At 40.4% G+C, this 23552-nt stretch overlaps 1 protein-coding gene across 9 annotated transcripts; it reads right to left on the bottom strand.

The window, feature by feature from the left end:
* Positions 1 to 354: 354 nt before the first annotated feature.
* On the bottom strand, positions 355 to 23549 carry atxn2 (ataxin 2). Of its 9 annotated transcripts, none has more exons than XM_005473437.4 (26): positions 22781 to 23549; positions 21065 to 21095; positions 20575 to 20634; positions 20136 to 20207; positions 19353 to 19503; positions 18480 to 18494; positions 15486 to 15610; positions 15240 to 15331; positions 14871 to 15059; positions 13986 to 14158; positions 13406 to 13654; positions 12204 to 12392; positions 11727 to 11906; positions 11458 to 11562; positions 11197 to 11267; positions 10705 to 11069; positions 10401 to 10464; positions 10139 to 10285; positions 8386 to 8403; positions 7683 to 7749; positions 6552 to 6745; positions 5144 to 5270; positions 4881 to 5069; positions 4536 to 4750; positions 2584 to 2761; positions 355 to 1231 (listed from the first exon to the last, which is right to left on the bottom strand). In XM_005473437.4, the coding sequence occupies exons 1-26, from the start codon at positions 22891 to 22893 to the stop codon at positions 1206 to 1208; spliced, it is 3405 nt and encodes a 1134-aa protein (XP_005473494.1). In that variant the 5' UTR covers positions 22894 to 23549; the 3' UTR covers positions 355 to 1205. The 9 variants fall into 9 exon arrangements, with proteins under 9 accessions (XP_005473494.1, XP_005473495.1, XP_005473493.1 ...); XM_005473438.4 differs by having other exon boundaries at positions 4536 to 4753; positions 7689 to 7749; positions 22781 to 23546; XM_005473436.4 differs by having other exon boundaries at positions 4536 to 4753; positions 22781 to 23536.
* Positions 23550 to 23552: the final 3 nt, after the last annotated feature.

Raw genomic sequence — 23552 nt, 5'->3', positions numbered from 1 at the left:
TCTTGTACAAAACAGATAAAATTTTGAGTTGGTTCTTAGGTTATCTTTAGGCACAGACTGTCACAAAAACACACAATTTGTTCTCATTTGTTTACTTGAATCAATGAAAAATGGTAATGAAAATGCAGTTCGACACCCATTTTCAAAGCAAATACAAATGTGGGGTGGCTCAAGACTTTTGCACAGTACTGTACCCTACTACTGGAATGCCATGTAAAGACCTGAAGCTTTGTAAATCTAACGTCCACTTGCCATGCTCTGTGTCATCAGCGTTCTTGAATAAATACAGTTAGCATTCAGAGATAAAAAGCTAGAACACAGAACGCAACAGTACAAACCAACCACAGGAAGTAGTTCAGTTTTTAAAACTTTTTTATTGTTTTTAAATTTTTTTGCTCATTTTTTAAATTATTTATATTATCTACAAAGTAAAAGTTTTAACTTAAAAGTTACATAAGGGTCGGGTGAGAAGTGGGATCTGATCACCTCAGCCGTTATAATTTCATAAATAACACTTTCTCCTGTCCTCTCGGCTGCCAACATGAGTTTATTTCACAGAAAGTTTCTCGTCATGTTTCGTTTTTAGTTTGGTTAGAAACGTGTCGTGTAGTCTGGAAACAAATGCAGCACATAGCAGCAGCAATAAACAGTAGGATTAATACTGTCTAAAGGTTGGAAGATTCTTTTCATAACAAGGTGCGGACAAAAATTACGAGTTCCAGTTGAATTTTCTTCTTCACACTCGCTGATTGTTTACTCTCTTTCACTTCTTACTTGGCAAGCTGACTTAAGTTGCAATTTGGGACCCCTGAAAGTGTGTGTAGATGTAGGTATAACTATCTGTGCTTGCAGATCTGTGTGTGTGTGTGTGTGTGTGTGTGTGTGTGTGTGTGTGTGTGTGTGTGTGTGTGTGTGTGTGTGTGTGTGTGTGAGTGAGGGGGGCCTGAATAGGAGCAGTCTTGTCTGTTAAAACTCTAGCTCGTTAAAACATGTCACTGCATCAACCTGTTAACATTCTCTTATTGCCTGGTCAGGGAGGGAGGAGGGAGGGAGGGAAGAGAAAAGCTGATGTGAAGCATGTCTGGTGAGGATGAGGGAAGAGAGGAGAGGGAGGGCTCTCTCATCCTCTTCATCGCCTGGTTATGAAGGCTCTGGTTGAGAAGCGCGGCGCAGAGCGGGTCCCTCAGCTCGCTGACGCACTCCATCTACAGCTGCTGCTGATGATGTTGCACTGCAGGGATGACAGAAAGTTTCATTGTAAAGCTGTCTAACGTGTTACAAAATACAAACTATTGTTTTAATTACACTCAAATAACAAACCAGTAATTCTCCTCCGATCATCTAAATCTGCAGCTAAAGACGGAGTTTTCCCTGGTTTAACCTGAGGATAATTAAATATCTAATAAAAAAAAATAAAATAAGTGTGTTTCTTCTGAAATTACCATTAGTAAAAATCTCACCCTATCTGATCATGTGTCCAAGCTGAATCTTTTTAAAGACCTATCTTTAAATAACTGATGGTTCTGCAAAGCCCACAGTATGACTCGACCATCTGCATGGCTCTTATCATGTGTATCAAATAGAGAACAGATGTTTTCCTTGCAAAACACAATCTAAAAGTCACCAGTTCACCTTCGACCAGTGTTTAAATGCAGTTAGCTCAGAGCTGGTTAGTTATTAGCTGGTGGCCAGTGCTCTCCTCAGTCTCCCAGTGGATGCACCTTTACCACCTTTACGTCTTTCAGCCTCTTATGACTCTGGGGTGAAATGTGTTCCTTGTACTGACTTGACACTTGTTACTTTGTCCCAAAGAATTTGACAATATGTCAAAATCTTCTGACCAGTGACTGCTGACCTGTGTGTCAGCAGTGTCCACACACATATTTGCCTGCTGGGAATAATACAAAAATCAACTTTTTATGGTCATTTTTAACTGAATCAGATGAAAGGTGTAACATGTGCACAACTTTTATTTATTGCTTTATTTCCCAAGGGATAAATTCTCATCTGAATCAATTCCTACACAGGACAAATTTTACATGCCAGTTTATGATTTGGGTCAAATACAGCAGCTGCCACTTCCTTTAAAGCTACGCTTTCTTGGCCTCTGTGTTCGTGGTAGTCGCCACACAGAAATCTTACTTCCCATTAAAATTCATTAGTTTGAGCTGACTGTAACCAAAAACAGAAAAAGCACAATTTGTGTCCATGAACATGATCGATTACATTGCTGTTCTCTATGGCACCAATCCTTGGGTGTCCACGCTTCCCCCTGCCTGCACAGGGAGTGACTAAAGTACCTTATTAGACTTTCATGGCCGAGGGATAATAACTGTCCAAAGAATTACAAAAAATACAATTATGTGTCATTGCCCCAGCTAACTGCCATTATATCTATTACTAAGACTCACCCCCATGCAAAAAAAACTGAAGTCTAAATATTTCAACCATTGCCATGAAGAGTACTCACTTACTGCCTCAGTTTGCACAAAGGTGTAAAGAGGAGCTAGTAATGTAAAAGAACATTAGAGAAGGAAAACGCACACAGTCTGTTTATAGAGGAAGGAAAATAATAAAAAATACCTTGTGGATGTGCCAGGTAGGAGAAATGTGTGGCTGAGGAAACAGGGATGGGGTTAAGGGCAGTCTGGGGCATAGGTGGCTGTGGACCAGCTGGAGGACCCTGGGTAGCCATGAGCATCATTGGGGGGTGGGTGGGTGCCGGGTGGTGGGATGGCACAATACCAGACTGCATATGGGCCTGGGAGCGAGAGAAAGAGCACAAGTGTGAGTGAGTGCGCCAGAGTGAGAACAAAAGTGTGACAGTGAGAGATCAACAGAAGGACCAAAGCCAAACTGGGTTAAACGATGAATCAGATGAGTTTCAGTGACACGGCGTTTCACGGCTCCGCCTGTCTGTTACCGACAGGAGCAGCAGCTCCGACCAGAAACCGCATGATTCTGAATGTTTTTTTTCTCTGTCTTCTTCTCGGTGCAGCAGCCTGTTTACATAAAGGTGGGGCTCAGAGACAAACACACATACAGCATGTGACTTCAGCTGAGACAATAACACGAGGTTACAGTTTACTTTTCAAGTTTGACTTGGAAACGGCAACGTTTGTTTTCCATGTGCAACAAAAACTTCCTGTAAAATGAAACGGTGCCAGTACATTAACACCTGTAGAACAAACAGAAAATAAAAGAGCACTTTCACTGTGGTCGACCCTTCACACATAAAAGTCCCTTTAACTTACGGGGAAGGAAGAGCTAGGACAACAGAGGACAGGACAATAGCACAATGATTACCTTAAAAGTCTTACTTTTAATACATATACTGTGGGTTATCATACATGCCCAGACAAAATCTGAAACGGATGCACCACTAGAATAAAAAGTTTAGCTTCCTTTGGCCAAACACAAGGTTTATAATATCTCTACTGTACTGAGACAGGGGTATGAAACCCTGCCAATCACAATCCTAGGGATTTGGAAAGCTACTCCACTGGAGTAACATCATACAATTTACAGTTAAAAATATCCATATCTGATATTTGGCCTTGGTGGAGGCCCTCAGTAGAGACAGACTGATGTATCAGCATGGCAATATTAGCTAATTGGCAGTCTATTGGTATCTGCATTTATAATGGCCAATAAATGAAGTAAAGTAAAGATGATGTGTGAAACACTCTTCAGCCAGACAGATTGCAGAGTGGCCTCCGGTGTACAATTCTGAGCAGAGCACAAACAGGTAACTAACTACACATAATGTAACAATGCTAGGGAAACCCATTTGTTTCATGTATCCTGGGGGGGGGGACAAAAAACTGTCAGCTATTAGTCATCCTCTATCTGAAGCAATCTGCTTTATCTCCTTAACCAGTTTCCTTCTGATTGGCTGCCCCTCATAAACAGATTATTTGAACAGCAGCTGCTCTAAGCCAGAGCTGCATGTCTGAAATGATCATATTAAGGCCATCCACTCTCACTGACTTCATACATATGAGAGTAGAAAAGACTGAAACTGATCACTTAATAATTTAAGTCTTGCACAAACACTGAAGTCATCATTTGAAACTTTGGGCAGGTATAATTGTGAGCCTTCTCTGTGATTAACTCTATAGCCTATATATGACACACAACAAGGAACTCTCAATAGGTCTATTTAAAGAATTCCTTCATAGACTCAATGGGGCCAAACTGCTATGGGTATCCAAGAATATCTCTGAATTGCGTGGTTAGGTTGTCTTCTTATCAGGAAATAATGTTTCTTTTCCTCTGTACCCCACAGCGTACCGTGAGAATGACAGCTCTACATCCCAACTTGATCGTACTGCCAACAAAATGTCTACCTCATTTAAAGGGATTAACAAGAGCCAAATATGACCCATTCATAAACTCAAACACCTGCTGGAATGGATCCCAGACCTTTCTCACACCCACAGTTAAGTCCAGCACAGGAAACACTGCCAATCTGATTGCCTGGCTTGAGCCACTGTGGTCACTGTTGAGCAAGTTCACAGCAGGCTGTGACCTACCTGCTGCACGTGCGCCATGTGGTTGGGGTTGTAGCCATGCTGGACCTGCTGTGGGTGGATATACACAGCCTGCTGAGCAGAAGGGAAAGATGCCTGTGGTGACTGAGGGTTTGGCCCTGGGGTCATCGAAGGTGGCGTGGGTGCCAAGGCCGAATACATCTGCTGCTGTGGAGGCTGGTTAGCCAGGTGGAGGGCCTGGGCTGCTGCTGCTGCTGCTGCTACAACAAAAATCATAAACACATGTATACATTACCATAATGCTCCACTTGAAAAATTCAGCTCCATGGGGGGGGGGGGGGGGGGTAAAGGCGCGATAATTACTACCGCCAACCTTAGGGCACTCACCTGCTGCTGCCTGCGGGTGCTGTGGGTGCTGGACTGGGCTGGCAGCTGGATGGCTAGGAGGGCCTCCATGCTGTGGTCCACCCTGCTGTGCCTGGCCTGTAGGCGTGGCAGAGGGCTGAGGGTGCTGCGGGTGAGGGTGCAAGGTGGCACTAGGGTGGGGGTACTGCTGAGGCATTGGCCCTGGAGACACTGAAACAACAGTCAGCATTAGTAATAGTGAAAAGCATTAAAAATCACACCCCGTGCATTAGCCACACACGTACCATACATGGTGTGTGTCTGCTCTGGGTACTGTGTAGTAGAGGAAGAGACGAGGCTGGGCTGGCCGTGCGTGGGAGGCGCCATCATCCTGGCACTGCCCTGCATCACTGGACTGAACACATGCTGTGCCTGAAAGAGGCAAAAAGGAAGCCAAAAAAAACTGAGGAAACCCTCTATCAACTCCTGTTGTCACAGTTTTGGTAACTGAGTGCCAATTTAGAGAGCCAACATTTGTTCAAAGGCTGCACATGAAATATGGACATAAACACTTCTTTTGTGCTTCTAATGCATCTGTTCAGAGAAAGAAAGCTTATTTCTTTCTTGGTTTATACTTTTTTGTAATCATTAGTTAGCCCACTTGCATTTCTTAACACCAGCTCGATTTGTAAGCGTTGTGATGAAACAAAGAAAAAAAAAGGAAAAAAAAAAAGGCGTCTATGGTCTCACTCTGTGGTTCTGGCATATCACATGAACTGTGGTCTGATAAAATCTACAGTAATGCACTCTGTGTTCATAGGTTGCATAAAACATTCTCACGAGCTGTCATTTAAAGAGCCTGTGTGTGTGAGATCATGTTTGTCTGTCAGAGTCTGTCTCAGCCCAAAGCTGTCCATCTTCACTCAATTTTACTGGCACTGACGATCAAAGTGACGTAAGATTAAGTATTTTTTGGGCATCAATGATTATGTGCGTACGATGTGTGTTCGATATGTCCTGAAAATGCTTCCTTAGATGAATATGTATTCAAGAGGCCAAATCCTTTTATGACTGTGTTAAAGCAAAATGCAACATTCATGAGGTTTAACTTCTTTTCTTACATTTATTTACCTCTCTTACATTTCTTAAACTTAACAGTCATTGTGGTACTGGCATCAAGGCTCAGATGTCCTTTTGTCAATACCATCTACTATTCATTAGTAATCAACATAAAAAATGTAAATGTGTGCTTTGAGTAGGCTCTGCTCCAAAAAGTGCTTGAGCCTAGTCGTTTGTATTACTGAGGATTTTCCAGGATTTTTTAAGTCCCTGCAGTAAAAGCTGCAGTTTTTCCTATGACAGCCTGTAGCAAACAGGTAGTAAACTCTTCAGGTATAAGAAGCAGGAGTACACTTTGAGCTCAATAAATCAGAGGTGATAAAAATAAAATTTAAAAAAAAAAAAAAAAAAAAAAAACTGGCATGACATTGGCACCCCATCAAACTGCTAAAGACCACCGGCATCTGTCAGCCAAATCACCGACAAGTGAACAGCTGCGGGAGATAAAAACTGCCAGTTCTAATTGATGGTACCAGAGAAACTTTAATGGTTACATATGAGTCTTAATAGACGAGCCTGTTCAATCTATCCTTGCTCAATGAGCTGCTAAAGGCTGTACAGTTGTGATACCGCTGGTGCCAGAGTAAATCATACCTGTGACTGGTAGTGAGGCATCTGCTGGACAAGCGGCTGACTGGTGAACTGCTGTGGGCTGCAGGTGAAGTACTGCGCTGAGTAAGCCGGGCTCGGTGCTACAATCGGTGGCCCTGCTGCCGTGGCTGGGTGCATCATGGTGGGTGTGCCTGGCGGATGGTGCTGGTCTGACCTCTGCTGGGGCATGTTGGGTACTAGAGATTTATGTTAAGGGATGGGCAAGATGGAGAATAAGTTCACCATCACATATCACACATATATATATATATACTAACTCTAGAGGCTTTGGTGAGAGAGAAGTGCCGTCAGCTATGAAAGACACTAGAAAAGTCTATATGTGAGGGGAGAAGTAAGAAAAAAAAAAAAGAAAGAAAAAAAACACAAGCAACTGATCATATTATGAGCCATATTTAAACTTACTGAAAGATGATAAAGATTTGCCAGATCAGAAATTAAAAACAAAATCCTGAAGCCTCTCTCTTGTAAAACCAAACTACAAAAATACTTGCACAACAGCATCTCTGTACTTGCGTAATAATTGCAGGTCGGTAAGCGTGTGTGGTAAAACAACATACAGCATCAGTGGTTTTGGGTGTCCCGCGTAGTGAGAAGAATATACAACATTTTTTTAATTATTTTATAGCGATTGCTGTTGTTGCACGTTTGATTTTGTGTAGGCAAAGCAGCTCAATCCCCCACATGAATAATCAACCTAATTAATCAACCAATCCATCACACTTCATGTAAGCTGTGGGAATTGTTTTCAGCCTTCATTATTCTCAGCTCCTCATCATGATATTGAGTGACTGGTAATATTTCAGATTGCAGTCTCCTGTGTGGTGTGCTTCTGCAGGAAGCCCTCCCCTTATTTTTTTACCCCATTAGGAATTTATTTACTCCACCAACAAGACATTTTGATTTAACTGTTTTGTAAAAAATGCCACAACAATGCCACTTTGTAAACAATGTTTGGGCTGACTCTGAAAACAAGCTTTTTATTATCACATACTGTCCAAATAGCTGGTTAAAAAATATTTATGTATTCACATGGTTTGTAAATATTGTTCACCAAGTTGAGAAAAAGATTATGTGGGAGGGAAATGAGAGAAAGAAAGCGGTGGTTATTCTCACCTTTACCTGGTCTGTAGGGTTTAGATTGGCTCACTGTCATAGGCATCTGAACCTGGTACATGGGAGACTGGAGAGATTGAGGAATGAGGAAAGGTAGGGAAAAACAAAAAATAAAAAACGTGTTTATACTCAATTTTCTGTGAGATTTCCAACAAGATTATAAAACAGACAGTCTGAGGATAAACATGGGTGCATCTATGCTCATTTGTCTGGGACCCTTAATAACGATCTGGCTGCAGAGAAACTTTTCATCTTCTCTTGTCTAACACAAACAGCTTACTAGAATGTAAGAGCTTGTGGGAGTCATCGCTTACCTGGGGCCACATGCACTTTCTACACCTGACTATCATGAGCCAAAAAAGGTGTTTTTACAGCATTCATAATACTGTTTTTTCAGTTCCTGAACTCATTAACTTTGTCCACCATGCATTTGTGTTACAAACACTCCTGCAGCAAAAACAAGCTAGCTTAAACTCATTTTAGCTTGCAGCCATTTGTTTGGAAAACAGATGGAACAAAGGGAAACGAGCGCAGTTTTAAGTCCATCTGAAGAATTGCAATAAGAAGTTGGCAAACCAACATCTGATGATATTAATTCAACAAGCAAGCAAAACATCCCAGTACTTATTGGGCTTAAAAAAATAAAATAAAAATAATACAAAAAAAGTTTTTAAAAATAGAAATCTTAGAAAAATTCACAAACCTTCCATATTATGCTTTTCTAATGGAGCGAGAGAGAGAGAGGAGGAGGAGGGGGAGAAAAGGGAAGAAGAACCACTTTTTAGTTGTTATCGTTTGCACGTGTCTGATGTTGGATCACCAAGTTTTTCTTAAAGCAACATAAGAAATTTACAGCTACATATATGCAACATCAAAATTATATCTATATTAGAGCTGGGCGATATAAGATTTTTTTCATATCATGATATGTTTTTTTCATTTCAGGCGATAACGATATATATCACAATATAAGCCAAATAACTATATTTGTAAGATTTAATGTGCCGTTGCTCACAAGTAAAATGTGAAATAATCAGCAGCTTGTTTTGATTTAAATATTTATTTCCCATAATAAGTTCAACAGGGTAGATGTACTTAAGGAACATGAGGCTTCAGTTTCAGATAAATAAAGGCAAATAATGCAAACTACACAAAAGGCAGCCGCTAAAGCGTTTAAGTTTCAAAATAGAACAAACAAAACAGACCACTAAATTGTCAGTTCCACTTAGAAACAAAATGTTAATTCTAAAAATAAATCTTAGTTTGTTTTACAGAAGAACAGACAAAATTGACTAACTTTTGTCAATATCAAATAAACTGAGAACTAAAAGGAAATTCTCAATCTCTCCTTGTTGTATAGCTTAGCTATTACCTCAATTAGCTGCTTGAATCCTTCATTTTCGACCGTGTTTATTGGTAGCATGTCTTTAGCATGACTGTAGGCTATGGTATTCGTTATGTCGCTATGTCTCTTAGCTTTTTTGTCATATGGTAAGATGCTGGAGAAAGCCAACTCAATTGACTGTTGCTGCTTCGCAGGGATTCTCCTGGTTGTTTTCGATGACGAATTAGCGCTTTCAGTCTACAGAACTTCTCTGGCCCTTCCTTTCGACAATCTCTCCGGCATTGGAACCGTCATCTGTGTTCTCTTCGGTAACCTGGTCACCCAAGCTCTCGGTTGATTTTTCTCTAGCGGGCAAACTCATTTTCTCCATTACCCGGCCGGCACGGCGGCTGGCTGCTTCCCAAACAAATACACATGTGCGGCTTGGCAATTGTGCTGTACGTAACAAGTCACGTGACGTGACACTGCGGCTGTGATTGGTTCGGCTCTGCGCTACTTAATTTGGATTGGCTGTGCTTTCTTTTTTTTTAAGACAGGAAGAGAGAGAGATGAGGTCTATCGCAATAGTTTCATTTTTCTATCGAGAAAAAGTTATTTCGCAATACATATCGTTATCGTTCTATCACCCAGCTCTAATCTATATTAAACTTTTAAAAAATGCTTTGAGTAAACATTTCTAAGCTTGTTATGCAAATAATCACCTAAACATTTCTCAGTTCATTCTGTAAGAAAACCATGTAACTAACACCTTCTCAAAAGAAGACAGGGAAAAACATGTCATGGGGAGGGGGACCTTTTTTTTCCTAATGCTTCTTCTGCTACATGGAGGGAAAAAGTTTACAATGAAACAAATGACAACAAATGTGAGCTTTGTCCTTAAAACATAAAATACACTGAGAAAATAATGATGGCAGGCATGAATCAAAGAAAAGGAAAGAAAATGACCATGTGAGGACAAACATGGGCAGACATGTTAGTCACTGTTGTTAGGGGTTTGTCTGAATGAACCCTGCATTTCATACCGGCACAGTGTGATGCTCTGGGTGATTTGCACTGAATAAAAATGAATATCTCCATAATGCATATTTCAGCATGCAGGTGTGTATCTCACCTGAACTCCAGGGCTGACTGGCGTGAGCGGATACATCTGGGGGAAGCAGACTGTCTGGCCATAAACAGTCGGAGGTTGCTGGACCACGATGGAGGGGCTGGGCTGGCCCTGAGGCCGGGGAGGCGTTGGGGTGTTGGCTGGTTTGGGCTGAGGGAAAATACAAAGAAAAACAAAAGCATATAGAGACATAAATAAATTAAATACCAGACCCAGTTTTTGGTTTCCAAATGCTTTAAGTTGGCAGAAGCCAGTTATAACTTACCTGTGTATTAAACCTGGGTTTAAACTCATTAGCATTTGGGTTCAGGGTTGATTTTCTCACTTGACTGCAGAGAGAGAACAAATAGAGAAAATGATGAAAAGGAAGAATTTGTTTCTGAAGCTACTTAAACTTGATTAAATTGTGTTTCTTTAAATTAATAAATATTCATCATTATATAATTTGTTGTTGTTTTTGGACACTAATAAATCTCTACTGTGCATTACAGTAAACTGACTACAGACCACACAAAATGCAATAAAGTCATTTTTGGTTTTCTCGTGGAATGGGTCTCCTGTCCACTCACTCCTGCACTGCTTCTTTTTTCTCCTCCTTCTCTTCATGCTTGGGTCCGCTGAACGTTGAGGTGGCCGTCGTCTGAACTCCCTGTGACGTCACATCAAGCCCTGGCCTCTTCTGGTCAGGAGCAGAAGGAGACTGAGACATTGCAGCGGGGCTGCCAGGCTTACTGGTGCTTGTGGTGGTAGTCGGTGGAGCAGGGGTACCACTAGGTGTGCCAGCAGCAATTACTACAACACCATCTTCAGTGGCCTCCCTCCCCACTGTGGAGGCTTTGTCCAGGGGAAGATCTTTAGGTTTGTCTGCAGGGTCTCTAGCAGACTTGGTCATCACTGGTTCACAGGGAGGGTCTGGGTTTGAACTAGACTGCAACTGGCAGAGGGACAGAGGAAAGATGAGTGGAAGAGGGGCACAGCCTCTGCTGAAGCCTCACAAACATGAGATGAGATCAGTCATATCTTAGCAATTTGTATGTCATATAAATTCAAGAGATACTTACCCTAAAATCTACACTAAATTTCTTTAAATTATCTATTTGTTTTCTGTGGTCTGATGGTATAGAAGGCGGTCCTGTAAGGTGAATGGAGAGAAATAAATGCAGATTCTGGAAATATCCATTTTTAAAAGACATTATTACATTACGACTACTAAAGAAAGGAAGAGATGAGAAACCCTCGTACTCATGTTTAAAATGGTATTGCTTCTCAACATTCTGAGGTTAGAAAGAACAAGTTAATGCAAATTTCTAGCGTTTACCAACCTTTACAAACTTGTCTTGTAAAACTAGGTGAACTTTCCAAAGGCTTGATGTTCTCCTTGTTTGTAGGAGATGTTTGTCTAGTCTCCTGGGCACGACATTCTTTTGCTAAACAAACAAAAAAGAAAGTTTACTTACTCCCATCATAAAATGATTTAACGATAGCTTTTTCTGATTGTAGCACTTATTTATACATTATAAAAACCAACAGACATGTGTTTTCATATCACTATTCATACTCAGTAAAAATCCTTTGTTAAACTTCAGCTTACCATCTCCTGATGAAGAAGTGACTATGCTGGGGGCAGGGCTAGCAGCAGTAGGAGAGGAAGCTGATGTTGGAGTAGTAACAGTTTCCACAGGAGCTGTACCTGTCTGAGGTGATGGGAGGGAAGAGGAGCCAGGGGACGCTCCACCCATACTATTCTGTCGGGGGGAGCGAGGTCTGTGAGCTGAGGAGGGGAGAAGAATTTGGTGTTCACAACACATTCAGGTTAAATAACGAACAATGACAGGTCCTTTGAAATATGACCTCCAGTGGCATTAAACTAAAATCTCTGCAAAGGGAGAAAAAAACTGGACTAGTAGGTTCACCATTGGGATGCATTTAAAAATCCTATGTCGCCTTGTTCTCAAGTTACATTGCATTCACAAGCTTCCACACTACCTGCCCGCCCAGCAGGGTGACAACAATATCCCATCAGCCTTTTATGGCTGAGGGGTACAAACTATTCAGATTAATAGTCTACCTCCGCTAACCACTGAGGACCATGTCCCTCCAGAGGAAGAGCTACTCCTGGTTTGTGGAGTCACTATGGACTCTCCAGGGGGATTATGGGAAATTAAGTCCACTCCTTGGGGTACTCCACTGGTCCGACAGGGTGGCACTCTGTGAGCACGAGGCGTCCGCTGAGATTTTGGAGACATCCTTGGTGGACCTAGAGATGTATAAAGAGAGGCAAATGGATAGAAGCTGGTAAACACACAGTGACAGCAAAGTAAATGTGTTTCCTAGCATCCCTCTGTTAATTTTTTTTTTTTTTTTTTTTTTTTTTTTTAAACTCACCATTGCCTCAAAAAAACTTTCAAAAACTCAAGTCTACATGCCGATAAATATCACACCAAACAGTAAGGTTATTTTTTGCATGCATGCTAGTGGAGAAATTACAGATGATCCTGTAAAGTGATCAAACGCCACATCACACCACATCACAACCAAGCAAAGTGAGAGATGAGAAATGGGAAAGCAAAGGTCAAAAAGTGAGATGAACAGTGGCCTACAGTAACATCATATTAAAAAAAAAAAATGAGAGGCCAAACACTAGTTAACAATTTTTCTATTCAAGTAAAAATAATTAACTTCAAGAGATTAAGCCTCACTACCAGTTTTTTGGGGGCTTTTTTTGGAGGGACTGGAAATTGACGGATCACATTTCTGGTCAACAGTTTGTATCCCAATGGAGTGGAATACAGAGAAGACTTTTAAACACTGCATGTGAAACTTAACTGGTATTACAACCACTTATCAAATATGTCAATTCAAATATCTCCGAGCATCTTTCTCATGCTTCAAACATCAAGCCTTTTTTTAATTTAAATTAGAATATCATTGTGCACCTTCTTTTGAATGATCTACCAGAAAAGTTGATAAACTGGTGCCGTAAGTGTTACCACACCCAAAGCACGGCACACATTGGTGCACCCACATGCCAAGGTGAAACTGCCTGATGTACTGACAGAGAATCAGAGTTTTTCAAATCTGATCCCAACTCAGTCTGACCAAGCAATTTCTCCTATTTCTGCTGTTCCACACTAGACCTGGGCAAACTTATTTTTCAAATAAAACTGATCGTCATCAACTTTGAAATATTTCACATTTCTTTGTGACTTAAATCCCTCCACCTTCAACTCGTGTTTTTTGCCCAGGTCTACTCCACAGAGATGTGGGTACCTTCTGAAGACATGCGTTTGGCCAGAGTGGAGGCTGGCGATGTGGGCCCATGGTGGGAAAAGGAGGATGAAGAGGAGGGATAAGAGAGGTGGGATGAATGAGAGGAAGGTCTGGAAGGTCGAGAGGGGGGCCTGGAAGGTGGCCTGGTGGGCGTGGTTGCCCGATGAGGCAGGGAGGAGGGACCAGACTGGTAACGAGAAGGGGGGCGGGAGGAAGGAGATGGACAGGGTGAGGGCCAATGGGATGAACCTAAAAGAGGCAAGGACAAATGAACAAGGATGACACAAGCTATAGTGCAGGGGAAACAAAGGTATAGTGGGGACAGAAAGAAGAGAGAAATAAAAAAATAAATAAAAAAAATGACAAGGGATGGGGAAACAGGAATAAAATTGCTTAAATAAAAATAAACTAACAAGATAACACAAGAATAACCCAAACACTTTGCCACTGCAAAAGAACTTATTTCGAGTCATGGTTTGACCACAACAGTGACTCACTCATCCACTCCTTTAGTCTCACAAATACTGTGTTTGATTTGCAGCAAGTAACAGCAGATTTGTAGGTGACATATTAAATATACCTCCATTAACCACCCTCTGGTCGGATCCAGAGCTGGGACTGTAGTCGTGGGGTCCTGGTCGAGGAGTGGGGGGTCCAGCTGAGCTCTGACCAAGACGAGGTGAATTCTGACGTCCTGGCCCCCATGACATTGCCTCCCTGTTTCTCTGACCAGGAGGAATGTACTTGTTCTCTCTACAAACATACAAACAGACTTAACTCAGCTAAACATATACACAAGGCAATAATAAAGATGAGCAATTAATTCTATACTTTATTCCATTCGAGCTTATTTTTTAATTTTAATTACCAGTTAAGTATTTGTTATAGAAACATTTGCTGTCTACTTGTCTAGTAGGCTTAAATATTCCTCTCACGGAACAGGAAAAGGGGCAGTAGAGTTCTACATGCAGCACAAGAAGCATTAGGAGAAAAAAACGACAGAAAACAAACTCCCCAAAGATTTAAAGAAAAAAAAAAAAAGGCACTAACAGCAGTAGTAGTAGGCCCTGTTCAAAATTTTTAACACTCAGTTTAGAAGTTCTTTGTGTATTATGACTTTGTGTTCTTCACTGCAAGTGCAAAGCCAAATGAGCAAGAGAAGCATAAACTAAAGCAACAGTTTTATTTCAGTGCCCCCTGGTGACAGCACACAGCTACAACACAGATGATTGTGTGCAAAGCTCTGCAGTATCCTTTTCCAGCTCCTCTTAAATTCTTATAACAATAAATTGTGAATAATGGGAGTTCTAACAACTCCACAGAATGTATCAAGAGGCAATGAAAATTGAAAATCGTTTAAATATGAACCCACTGTTTACGAACACAATTACATTTACATAATTGTAAAGTGTACACTAAACAGAAACAAGTAGTATTTTTGTAAAAACTCATATCCTGGCCCCACCTGCCAAGTGTGTGAGTCTCCCTTTCTCCTCGCACAACAGCAGTGAATTTCTCCTCGTCAGTCCGTTCATCGTTCTCCAGAGCAACGCGGGCCTTGTACGTGGCACTAGCCTCGATCTCCTCTGCCAGCTGGGCAGCACGCGCCTCCCTCTTCAAGAACTCTTCTGAGTTGTCCCTCTCTAAAGGTACCCTGGGAAATAAGTTCAGGTTAGACAAGGAGTAACATGGGACAGCATGGTTCTAAGTCTTTAATTTTATAATAAAACCAGATTAAAGAGTGAATGTTTGTTTACTGTCAGAGATTCAAAATTAAACATATCTAGTATGACAAGTATACAAACAAATACATGGAGAACATGAAGAAGCTTACGTATATGTGGATAGGCTGCTGTCATATGTGGACAAGACTCCATATTTCTCCTCATTGTACTTGAACATGTCATTGGGATCCCACCCGTTAGACTGATGTGAAAACAGAGTAGCAGAGACAGAATTTGACAATCAGCATGTAAACAAATTTAAATGCTCTGGATCACATGAAACAAACTCTTTGTTTCGGTTGACTATATAGCAAGTTTAGCACCAGCCTGTTTCTGGTGTCTGATAGTTTTCTCACCACATCAGTATCCAGAGACTCGAGGCTATCAGAGTTGTGGGTCTCTCCTCCATCCCAGGGCTCAAGATCTTTCTCTTTATGCTCGCCATTGATCCGGCCAGTCACTGCTGCATCTGTGAAGTTGTCTGAAACATGAAGAAAAGAATGTATATATTTATGTACTGCATGATACCACACACACACGCATGCACACACGCAGGCTCCACTCTCACTGCTTAGAAAACAAAGTGCTCATCATGCTTCAAGAGGCTCTGACAGAAGTTCTTACAGTAAACGTCTATATGGAGAGTTTGATGGTTCAGAAAGACACACCGAGTTACATCCAAACACAGGTTCAACGGGATTTTGGGGGGGGGGGGTCCCTTTACAAAAACCCCCCCAAAAACACCCATTTCTTGAGCCGGCATTGGTGAGTCTGGAAGTGTGAGCAAGACTTGTGAAGAAAGGGAGAGTCCTGAATCACTGTCACAGTATGTAGCATAATGTCTCTGGTTGCTACAGTATTTTCAGATGGCTAACTTTTATCAGAAATTAAATCCAGCTACAAGGAGTGTCTACAATGCTTGACTTCACCCTATTTATTAAGAATCACTATAGCAACATCTTGAAAGGGAGCACATTAATTAAAAAATTTACTTTGGGCTAATTGCGGTTCTTTTCTTTCAGGATGTTCATTATTTTTATGTAAATGTATGGAATACATTGACTCAAAGTCATAAACGGACAGATCTGCTCAAAGAAAACCCCCAATTATAACTGAATTGAAATTCTAATCTCATGTTAGCCCAAGTCTGCTCTCACATTTGCAGATCTGGCACCAATGAACTATGTGCTCAAAGCATACCAGCCACCTGGAGTTGCTTATCTCACACATCATAACTCATCTCACAATGCAAAAGGCATTTAAGCGTTTCAGGCACAGAGCAAGTTCAGAAACATTAGACTGACACCATACGGGCAGTTGGGCCAATAGGCCTGGTTTATATTTCCAGTGTTTGCTGGCATGCTATGTGCACACTGTCCACCAAAGGAATTATACAAAGTAAGAAAAATTTTAAAATCAAATGTGAGAATAGTGAGAGGTAAGCAAACATGCATTTAGACTGCAGTTAATTACATGACCTCAAAGCATTTCAGTGCCAAACAAAATTAAACTTCTCCTAATAACCTTTTAAAAACAATGCTCAGAAAACAAATGATGTAAGAGAGCCCAATATGACTTTTGAATCAGTTGCTTTCAATGGAATCACATTAATGTTGCTGATAATCAACCATTTAAGTGTGGCATGACTCGAGCAAGGCCAAGAAAGGTTTAAAAAAAACCAAAAAAAACCCCTGATGTTTAGGAAAAATCCTATAAAAGATAAACTAAACAAAAGCAATAAACATTACCTTCTTCTTATACAAGTCACTGTTTCAACGTTGCCACTGCTTGTTGTTTATTTCTCCCATCCTATTTTCTCTAGTTTTTACAATTTCTGTGATTTTTTTTTTTTTTAAATACAAAGCACTTTGTAACCTTATTAACAAAAATAGAGTTTATATTACTATTAAAAATTACCCAAATGTATCACATAGGGTGTATCAAATCAGTTAAAACTGGAAAATATTTAAAAACTCCAAAAATCAGCTTGACTAAACCCTGAATGATTTTGAGGGAATAATTCTTCCACCGAAAGCAACATGCAACCTGAAGACCCAGTAAAAATATAAAGCAACACTGATCAGCAGTACATATCTAATTTTTAGTTTTTGGGTGTATGAGAGCAGTGATCCTAAAACTTTGAGAATCATACTGGAATCAAAATGCAGTAACAATACATAGCAAAAAAAATAAATAGAACATCATGCCCAAATGTTCGTAAAAGTTACATTTCTAATTAGAGCTGGGCGATATAAGATTTTTTCATATCACGATATGTTTTTTTCATTTCAGGCGATAATGATATACATCACGATATAAGCCACATAACTATATTTGAAATAATCAGCAGCTTGTTTTGATTTAAATATTTATTTCCCATAATAAGTTCAACAGGGCAGATGTACTTAAGGAAGATGAGACTTTTTCAGATAAATAAAGGCAAATATTGCAAACTACACAAAGGGCAGCCGCTAAAGCGTTTAAGTTTCAAAATAGAACAAACAAAACAGACCACTAAATTGTCAATTCCACTTAGAAACAAAATATTAATTCTAAAAAAATAAATCTTAGTTTGTTTTACAGAAGAACAGACAAAATTGACTAACTTTTGTCAACATCAAATAAACTGAGAACTAAAAGGAAATTCTCAATCTCTCCTTGTTGTATAGCTTAGCTTTTCAAACAGTTTTAACAGTTACTTTAGTCTGACAAAAGCCGAATGACGAATTAGCGCTTTCAGTCAGAGATTGAGCATGCACCGCTTTATTGCATTTCCAGACTTGCTTTCAGCACAATTTACAGTGCGCGCTACTCTGTTTTTTGTCAGACTTGAAATAGCTGAAATACCTTCACACTACGAAACTTCTATGGCCCTTCCGTTCGACAATCTCTCCGGCATTGGAACCATCATCTGTTTTCTCTTCGATAACCTTCGGTCACGCTCTCGGTTGATTTTTCTCTAGTCGGCACACTCATTTCCTCCATTACCTGGGCGGCCCGGCTGGCTGCTTCCCAAACAAATACACACGTGCGGCTTGGCACTTGTGCTGTACATAACAAGTCACGTGACGTGACGCTGCGGCTGTGATTGGTTCGGCTCTGCGCTACTTAATTTGGATTGGCTGTTCTTTTTTTTTCTTTTTTTTTTTTAAGAGCGCAAGAGAGATGAGGCCTATCGCAATAGTTTAATTTTTCTATCAAGAAAAAGTTATTTCGCAATACATATCGTTATATCGCCCAGCTCCATTTCTAATTTAATATTCTAATTTAACAGGTCTACTATAAGAGCACAGTACATATTTTTAAGTGCATACAAAGATGTGCAAAAGGAGAAAACAGCCATAGATTACCTGTGTCTGAGGAGACTAGACCATTGGAAAGGAGAGACACACAGATGACAGATAGTCAGAAGAATGACTGACAGATAAAATGACTGGCAATCACACCAACAGTTAAATTCATACCAGACATATTTATGATATGGTTCACCTAGATATAAGTTGTAAAGGTACTCAATTCTAACAATTTGAGCTTGGGTCTATTTTTCAGAGTTTTAGTCAAGCCATGTCTAGCGCACTCCTCACATGCCATGATTTCAACTGATCACTTATTGAGCACAGATTGCATTTCTTAAAAAAAACAAAGGGGCAAGCAGACAAACATTGGTACTTTTGATGTTTTATCTTTCTGTGTAAATTTCACTCACTTCACAAGTTGTTAAAGTGAAGTGGCATCATTGTAGTGCCATAGTTTCAAATCATGAAGCAAAACCCCTCACACCTTCACGCCTGTATATTTTCAGACAACAAAACTCTCCCACAGAGTCCATTATCGTTCAAAGCAGAATCATATGGGTGCACATGAATTACATGAAGCAGGCTCCTTCAGCCTTTATTGAGTGTCCTTGTCGCACTAGGGTAACCTTTGGACCAATCGATAGATCAAATTAGACTTCAGTGACTGGCCACTCTGAGCAGACACACAAGACTTAACTCACAGAAAAGCCTCTGCAACATCAAGATAGAGAAGACTGAGAAGGGTAATACATTGTATGTATGCAAAGATGGGAATTCACTGACATACGTTTATATTTTCGTATGTGTAAATGAACAGTGTGACAAACTCACCCAGTTAACACTGTACATCATCCATAAGTTTTCAATATGCGCAAGATAACATCTCCAGTTTCAATAACTAAAAAAATACAAATATGACCACACTACCTTTCCTTGCGAAATTTAGGTCCACATCTTTGAAGTTCACAACTACGACATCAGAAGCCTTGAAAATGATGCTCTCTACAATATCTTCTTTCCTGGGCCCTGTGCTCGGTTCTGTACTCTTTCGGTGGGCTGCATCCAACACCAGGTCACACTGAGGGAGAAAAATATAATTTGAAACACAGAAAAATAAAAAAATAAAAAAACACTATCTGCAAAAGACACAAGAAACTATGGACACAGGAGACTGGGACAATGAACTCTTTCATGCTCATCATACTCCACAAGTAGCTAGAGAAACAAAACAGCTATAAACAATCTCAAGAACAACCCTAAAACTAAAACATATTGAGAAATCTCAAGTGATCTGTTTTAAGCATCACAAGAAAGATTTGTGGTGTATGGTTATGAATTAAAGATCTGGAAAATTGTAGCGGGCTTACTTTAACTATTAGTCAAATAAATCACATAAAAGAGGATCTTATCAATTAAACTACTTGGTGTAATCTTGGCATCAGCATACTAGCTTAGATCTGAATTAGAGGAAAACCTCAAATTTACTTATGATTATTATTTTTAGGAAATAATTCAACCTAAAAGGGAAGGTAAAGGCTCACATATCAGAAAAAGCAATGCAGGTCTAAACCACCTTAGGGGTGAAACTACTAACAAGTGCTAGCAAGACTCCATCACATTTAAGCCTAATCATATTCAGCTAGTGAGAAAGTAACAGATTTCCCTCCATACTGGCACAATAAAGAATACCACATTATGCATGAGCCTTACCTCTGGGCCGTAGGTCTTAAATACTCCCTCATAGATGGCTCCATTTTTCACTTTAAGCTCACACTTGGTCCCCTACAATTAAAGAGGCTTGTCGTTATATACGGTATGTGCCGTTCAGTACAAATTTTAATTTACATGTTAAAAAATATAAGTTCAGAAACCCATTTTTCTGCAAGGCAAACCAGTGATTGATCAATCACTGGTTTCCTTTTATGCAACCAGCTGTCTCTACAAACAGGCTTTGTTTAGTGCTGTGTAAACAATTTGAAGAAACAGCATGTGGTAAAACAGACTGCAGTAAATACTGTTCTTACTAATTCACTTAGAGTAAGCATGATTCACATGGCTGCTTCATCCAAGGAATTTTACAACTATGCATATTCTTATAATCATTACACACAGAAAAAAAAGGAACAAGGTAGGCACACAGTAAACGTACCACCACTGAAGTCAAGACATGGACCATCCTCATATTTGCATATACACCATTGAAAATGACCTAAAGAAAAGATACAATTAATTTTGATGCTCCCATTTTGAGCACAAAAAAGATGCCAAATAATGTCTCATCACTGTGGAATACCAATAAACTTGTTCCATTCTTAATGCAATTAAAAAGGCATATGCGATATCTGGATTTATGCTTTCTCTGGCGTTAAAATGCTTTAAAAACAGGAAACTATTTTCAAAAACTTGACAAGGAAAGAAGAAAAAGAAGTGTTAAAGCATTGTGAGGGTTTTTCCTGCATAAGAAAAATTCTGGTGCCCACCAATGACATTATGCCTTCCTCAAGAGGAAAAACACCATCACTATGTTCAAAAATCTGTATTTTTTTTTTTTTTTTTTTTTTTTAAGTGTGTTTTAAAATACTCAAGCTTGAAGGTATTTTTGTTTCTCAAATGTATATGAGAGATAATAGGTTACTTACTGCTGCTGGACCTTTGCCACTGTGTCTCCCCCTGAGGGACAGAAAAAAATAAAAATCGCATTTTGATTAAATTGTTGTCAAACTCACCATCAACTGTAAAAAATAAAATAAATAAAGACTTCACTTAGCACATGCTCTGATATGTGCAACTCACTAAGAGAAATCATAAGAGGCAGTGATTAAGATGATACAGAACTGCACTTGAAGTTGATCAACACAAGCTATATAATTTGCTTTAACCTTAACCTCATTTCTACAATATACTTTCAAAGCATACTGCACGTATCTGCATACTACAATCACTTGTAGCAAACTACAGAGAACCAGGTTTAAGAATACATGAGGGTCTTATAATGATGCTTACTGAGATGATGACTGAAGAGCACATGTGAAATGTTTGCAGCTGCAGACATGAAAATGAAATCACTTTGGTTTTATCAAATATAAGATTTATTACCATCACTATCGATTCCAGCTGTGGAGACATCACCACAACCATCAACACAGCCATCTTACTTGATCAATGTGCAATGTAAATTCTGAAATTTCCCCAGTGTCTCCACAACATTATGCTTATAATAATGATGTTTGTGATGCAATCGAGCCAAACACTCAGCAGCTAACAGTTTTCCCAGGCATGTCCTAAAATGCACCTTGTTCAGCAGCTGGCACATAACCAACCATTCAACGTAAGCAATGGCCACTAACCCCTATATTATATCCGTTGCAGTAAATCAGCCCTAAGCTTTCTAAAACACACTTTGCCATGCCATTTTGAGCTGTAATGTGCAGGTTTTGTGAGCATGGTTATAAACTGGTCCAATATTCATTTATAGCATCTTCACGATGAATCCTACGCAATGAATGGGGCGTGCTGTCCTAGTGACCGGTGAACAGCAGCCTGACCACCAAAAATCACAGCATGCATGCTGTTCATGCACTGACAGTGTGCTTTATCTTCATCTTGGGACAACGTGTACAGAGAAAGTCATGCCTCAAGGACACTATTTCTCACGAACAGCAATGGCAACGTCAAGGTTGAAAGCCAGTCGGTCTGTAATTCCCCCTTCTCCTCCTCCACCTCACCCCCGTTTCCACACCCGCCCCTTTCTTCTGAGCGCCCACACGCTTTATATCCATTTCCTGGCAACCCCGTTGCAGCAATGTTGCGGTAACGTACAAAGCTACATGGCAGCCAAAACACAACAAATGCAGTTGCGTGTCCCCCATTAGCCAACTGTTACAAAACTGAAATGCAAGCATAGGCTGTCAATTGGCTAATTAACGCTAGCTGACTTGGCTTCAAGCTTAGAGTAAACTGATATCAGCAACTTGGCAAGCAGCGTCACTAGTACTACACACATATGAGGAAAGATAAATGTCCACCCGAACATGTATTTATGCAAAATCAACCTCGTGGTGGCATGTTTGATTTAACGTGCCAGAGCAGGTAATGTCACGTCGAAAGTTGCAACAGCACTGGACCAAACAGACAGGCAGGCCTCGCTAGCTGAACTGCACAACTGGCTGACCAACACGTCGCAAGGCCCGCACAACGTTCACAAACACGCACTAGTTTTGGACCACTTAACGGCAATGTCATCTCTTACAACCGCTACCGTTTGGCAGTGACTATGGCCAAATATCGAAAACGTGTTAAACCAACCCTCCTTGCTGTGTTTTTGCTTCGCTATGTTAATGTTTAATTTCACATACCTGCCCAGATTCGGTCTTCCCCCGCCGCTTCCTCCGGCACCGGAGGCGGCGGCTGCACCAGCGGTGCTACCACCGCCGGGCTTGCTGCGATTTCCACCGGCCTTCATTGACATGGTGATCCCATAAAAGACAGCGTCTTTAACAGACCAGTTTCACGCCGCAATTTCTTGACGCTGAGACGGTGTGCGGTTGTGCGGTACCTCACTAACGTTGGGCAATCCGAAGACCTAGCTTAGCCAGCAGGCTAAAGTCAACGTGCCTGTTCAGGAGGATGCTTTGCTAAGCAGCTAGCCTGGCTAACAGTTGCTAGCTAAATTAGCGACCCGTACAATTCCTATTAAAACTGAAAAAAATAATATTTTAAAAAGACAACACGCTCTAGTAACTTTTCAGAAATGAACATGTGTGTTACACCTCTTGTCAATTTGTTATATAATTATTATCTCAAAATCGGGTTTGCAGCTATCTCGGATTCTTTCCGTTGCTAACAGCGAAAAGACCAAAACAGCCTGAAAGGGGGACAAAAACAGCGGAGGGATATGAGAGGCGTGACGGCTCGCAACACTTCACTCTATATTTTTATACGCTGTGTTATTTGAAAACTATTAATCTTGTAAACAGATGAACAAGACCATTTTTAACGTAAAAACCCAATGCAGACATTTGTGTTAAAAGCGACACAGTTACATCATGGCACTATTTTCAGGAAGTCCATGAATTTTCAATTACTATGTAGTGTCATCCACGTGAGCCGGCGAACGCACTACTAACA

This window comes from Oreochromis niloticus, linkage group LG12 (genome assembly GCF_001858045.2).
Source record: "Oreochromis niloticus isolate F11D_XX linkage group LG12, O_niloticus_UMD_NMBU, whole genome shotgun sequence".
In the NCBI taxonomy this organism is placed as follows: Eukaryota; Metazoa; Chordata; class Actinopteri; order Cichliformes; family Cichlidae; genus Oreochromis; species Oreochromis niloticus.
This window is presented reverse-complemented; position numbering and strand designations above follow the sequence as displayed.

Excerpts from the sequence above, each read along its gene's own strand:
- atxn2 (XM_005473436.4), bottom strand. The coding sequence starts at position 22,893 with ATGTCAATGAAGGCCGGTGGAAATCGCAGCAAGCCCGGCGGTGGTAGC. Across the intron at positions 20,208-20,574 it reads ATGTCTTGACTTCAGTGGTG|GGGACCAAGTGTGAGCTTAA; the intron begins GTACGTTTACTG and ends CTTTAATTGTAG. Across the intron at positions 2,762-4,535 it reads ACATGGCGCACGTGCAGCAG|GCCCATATGCAGTCTGGTAT; the intron begins GTAGGTCACAGC and ends TCTCGCTCCCAG.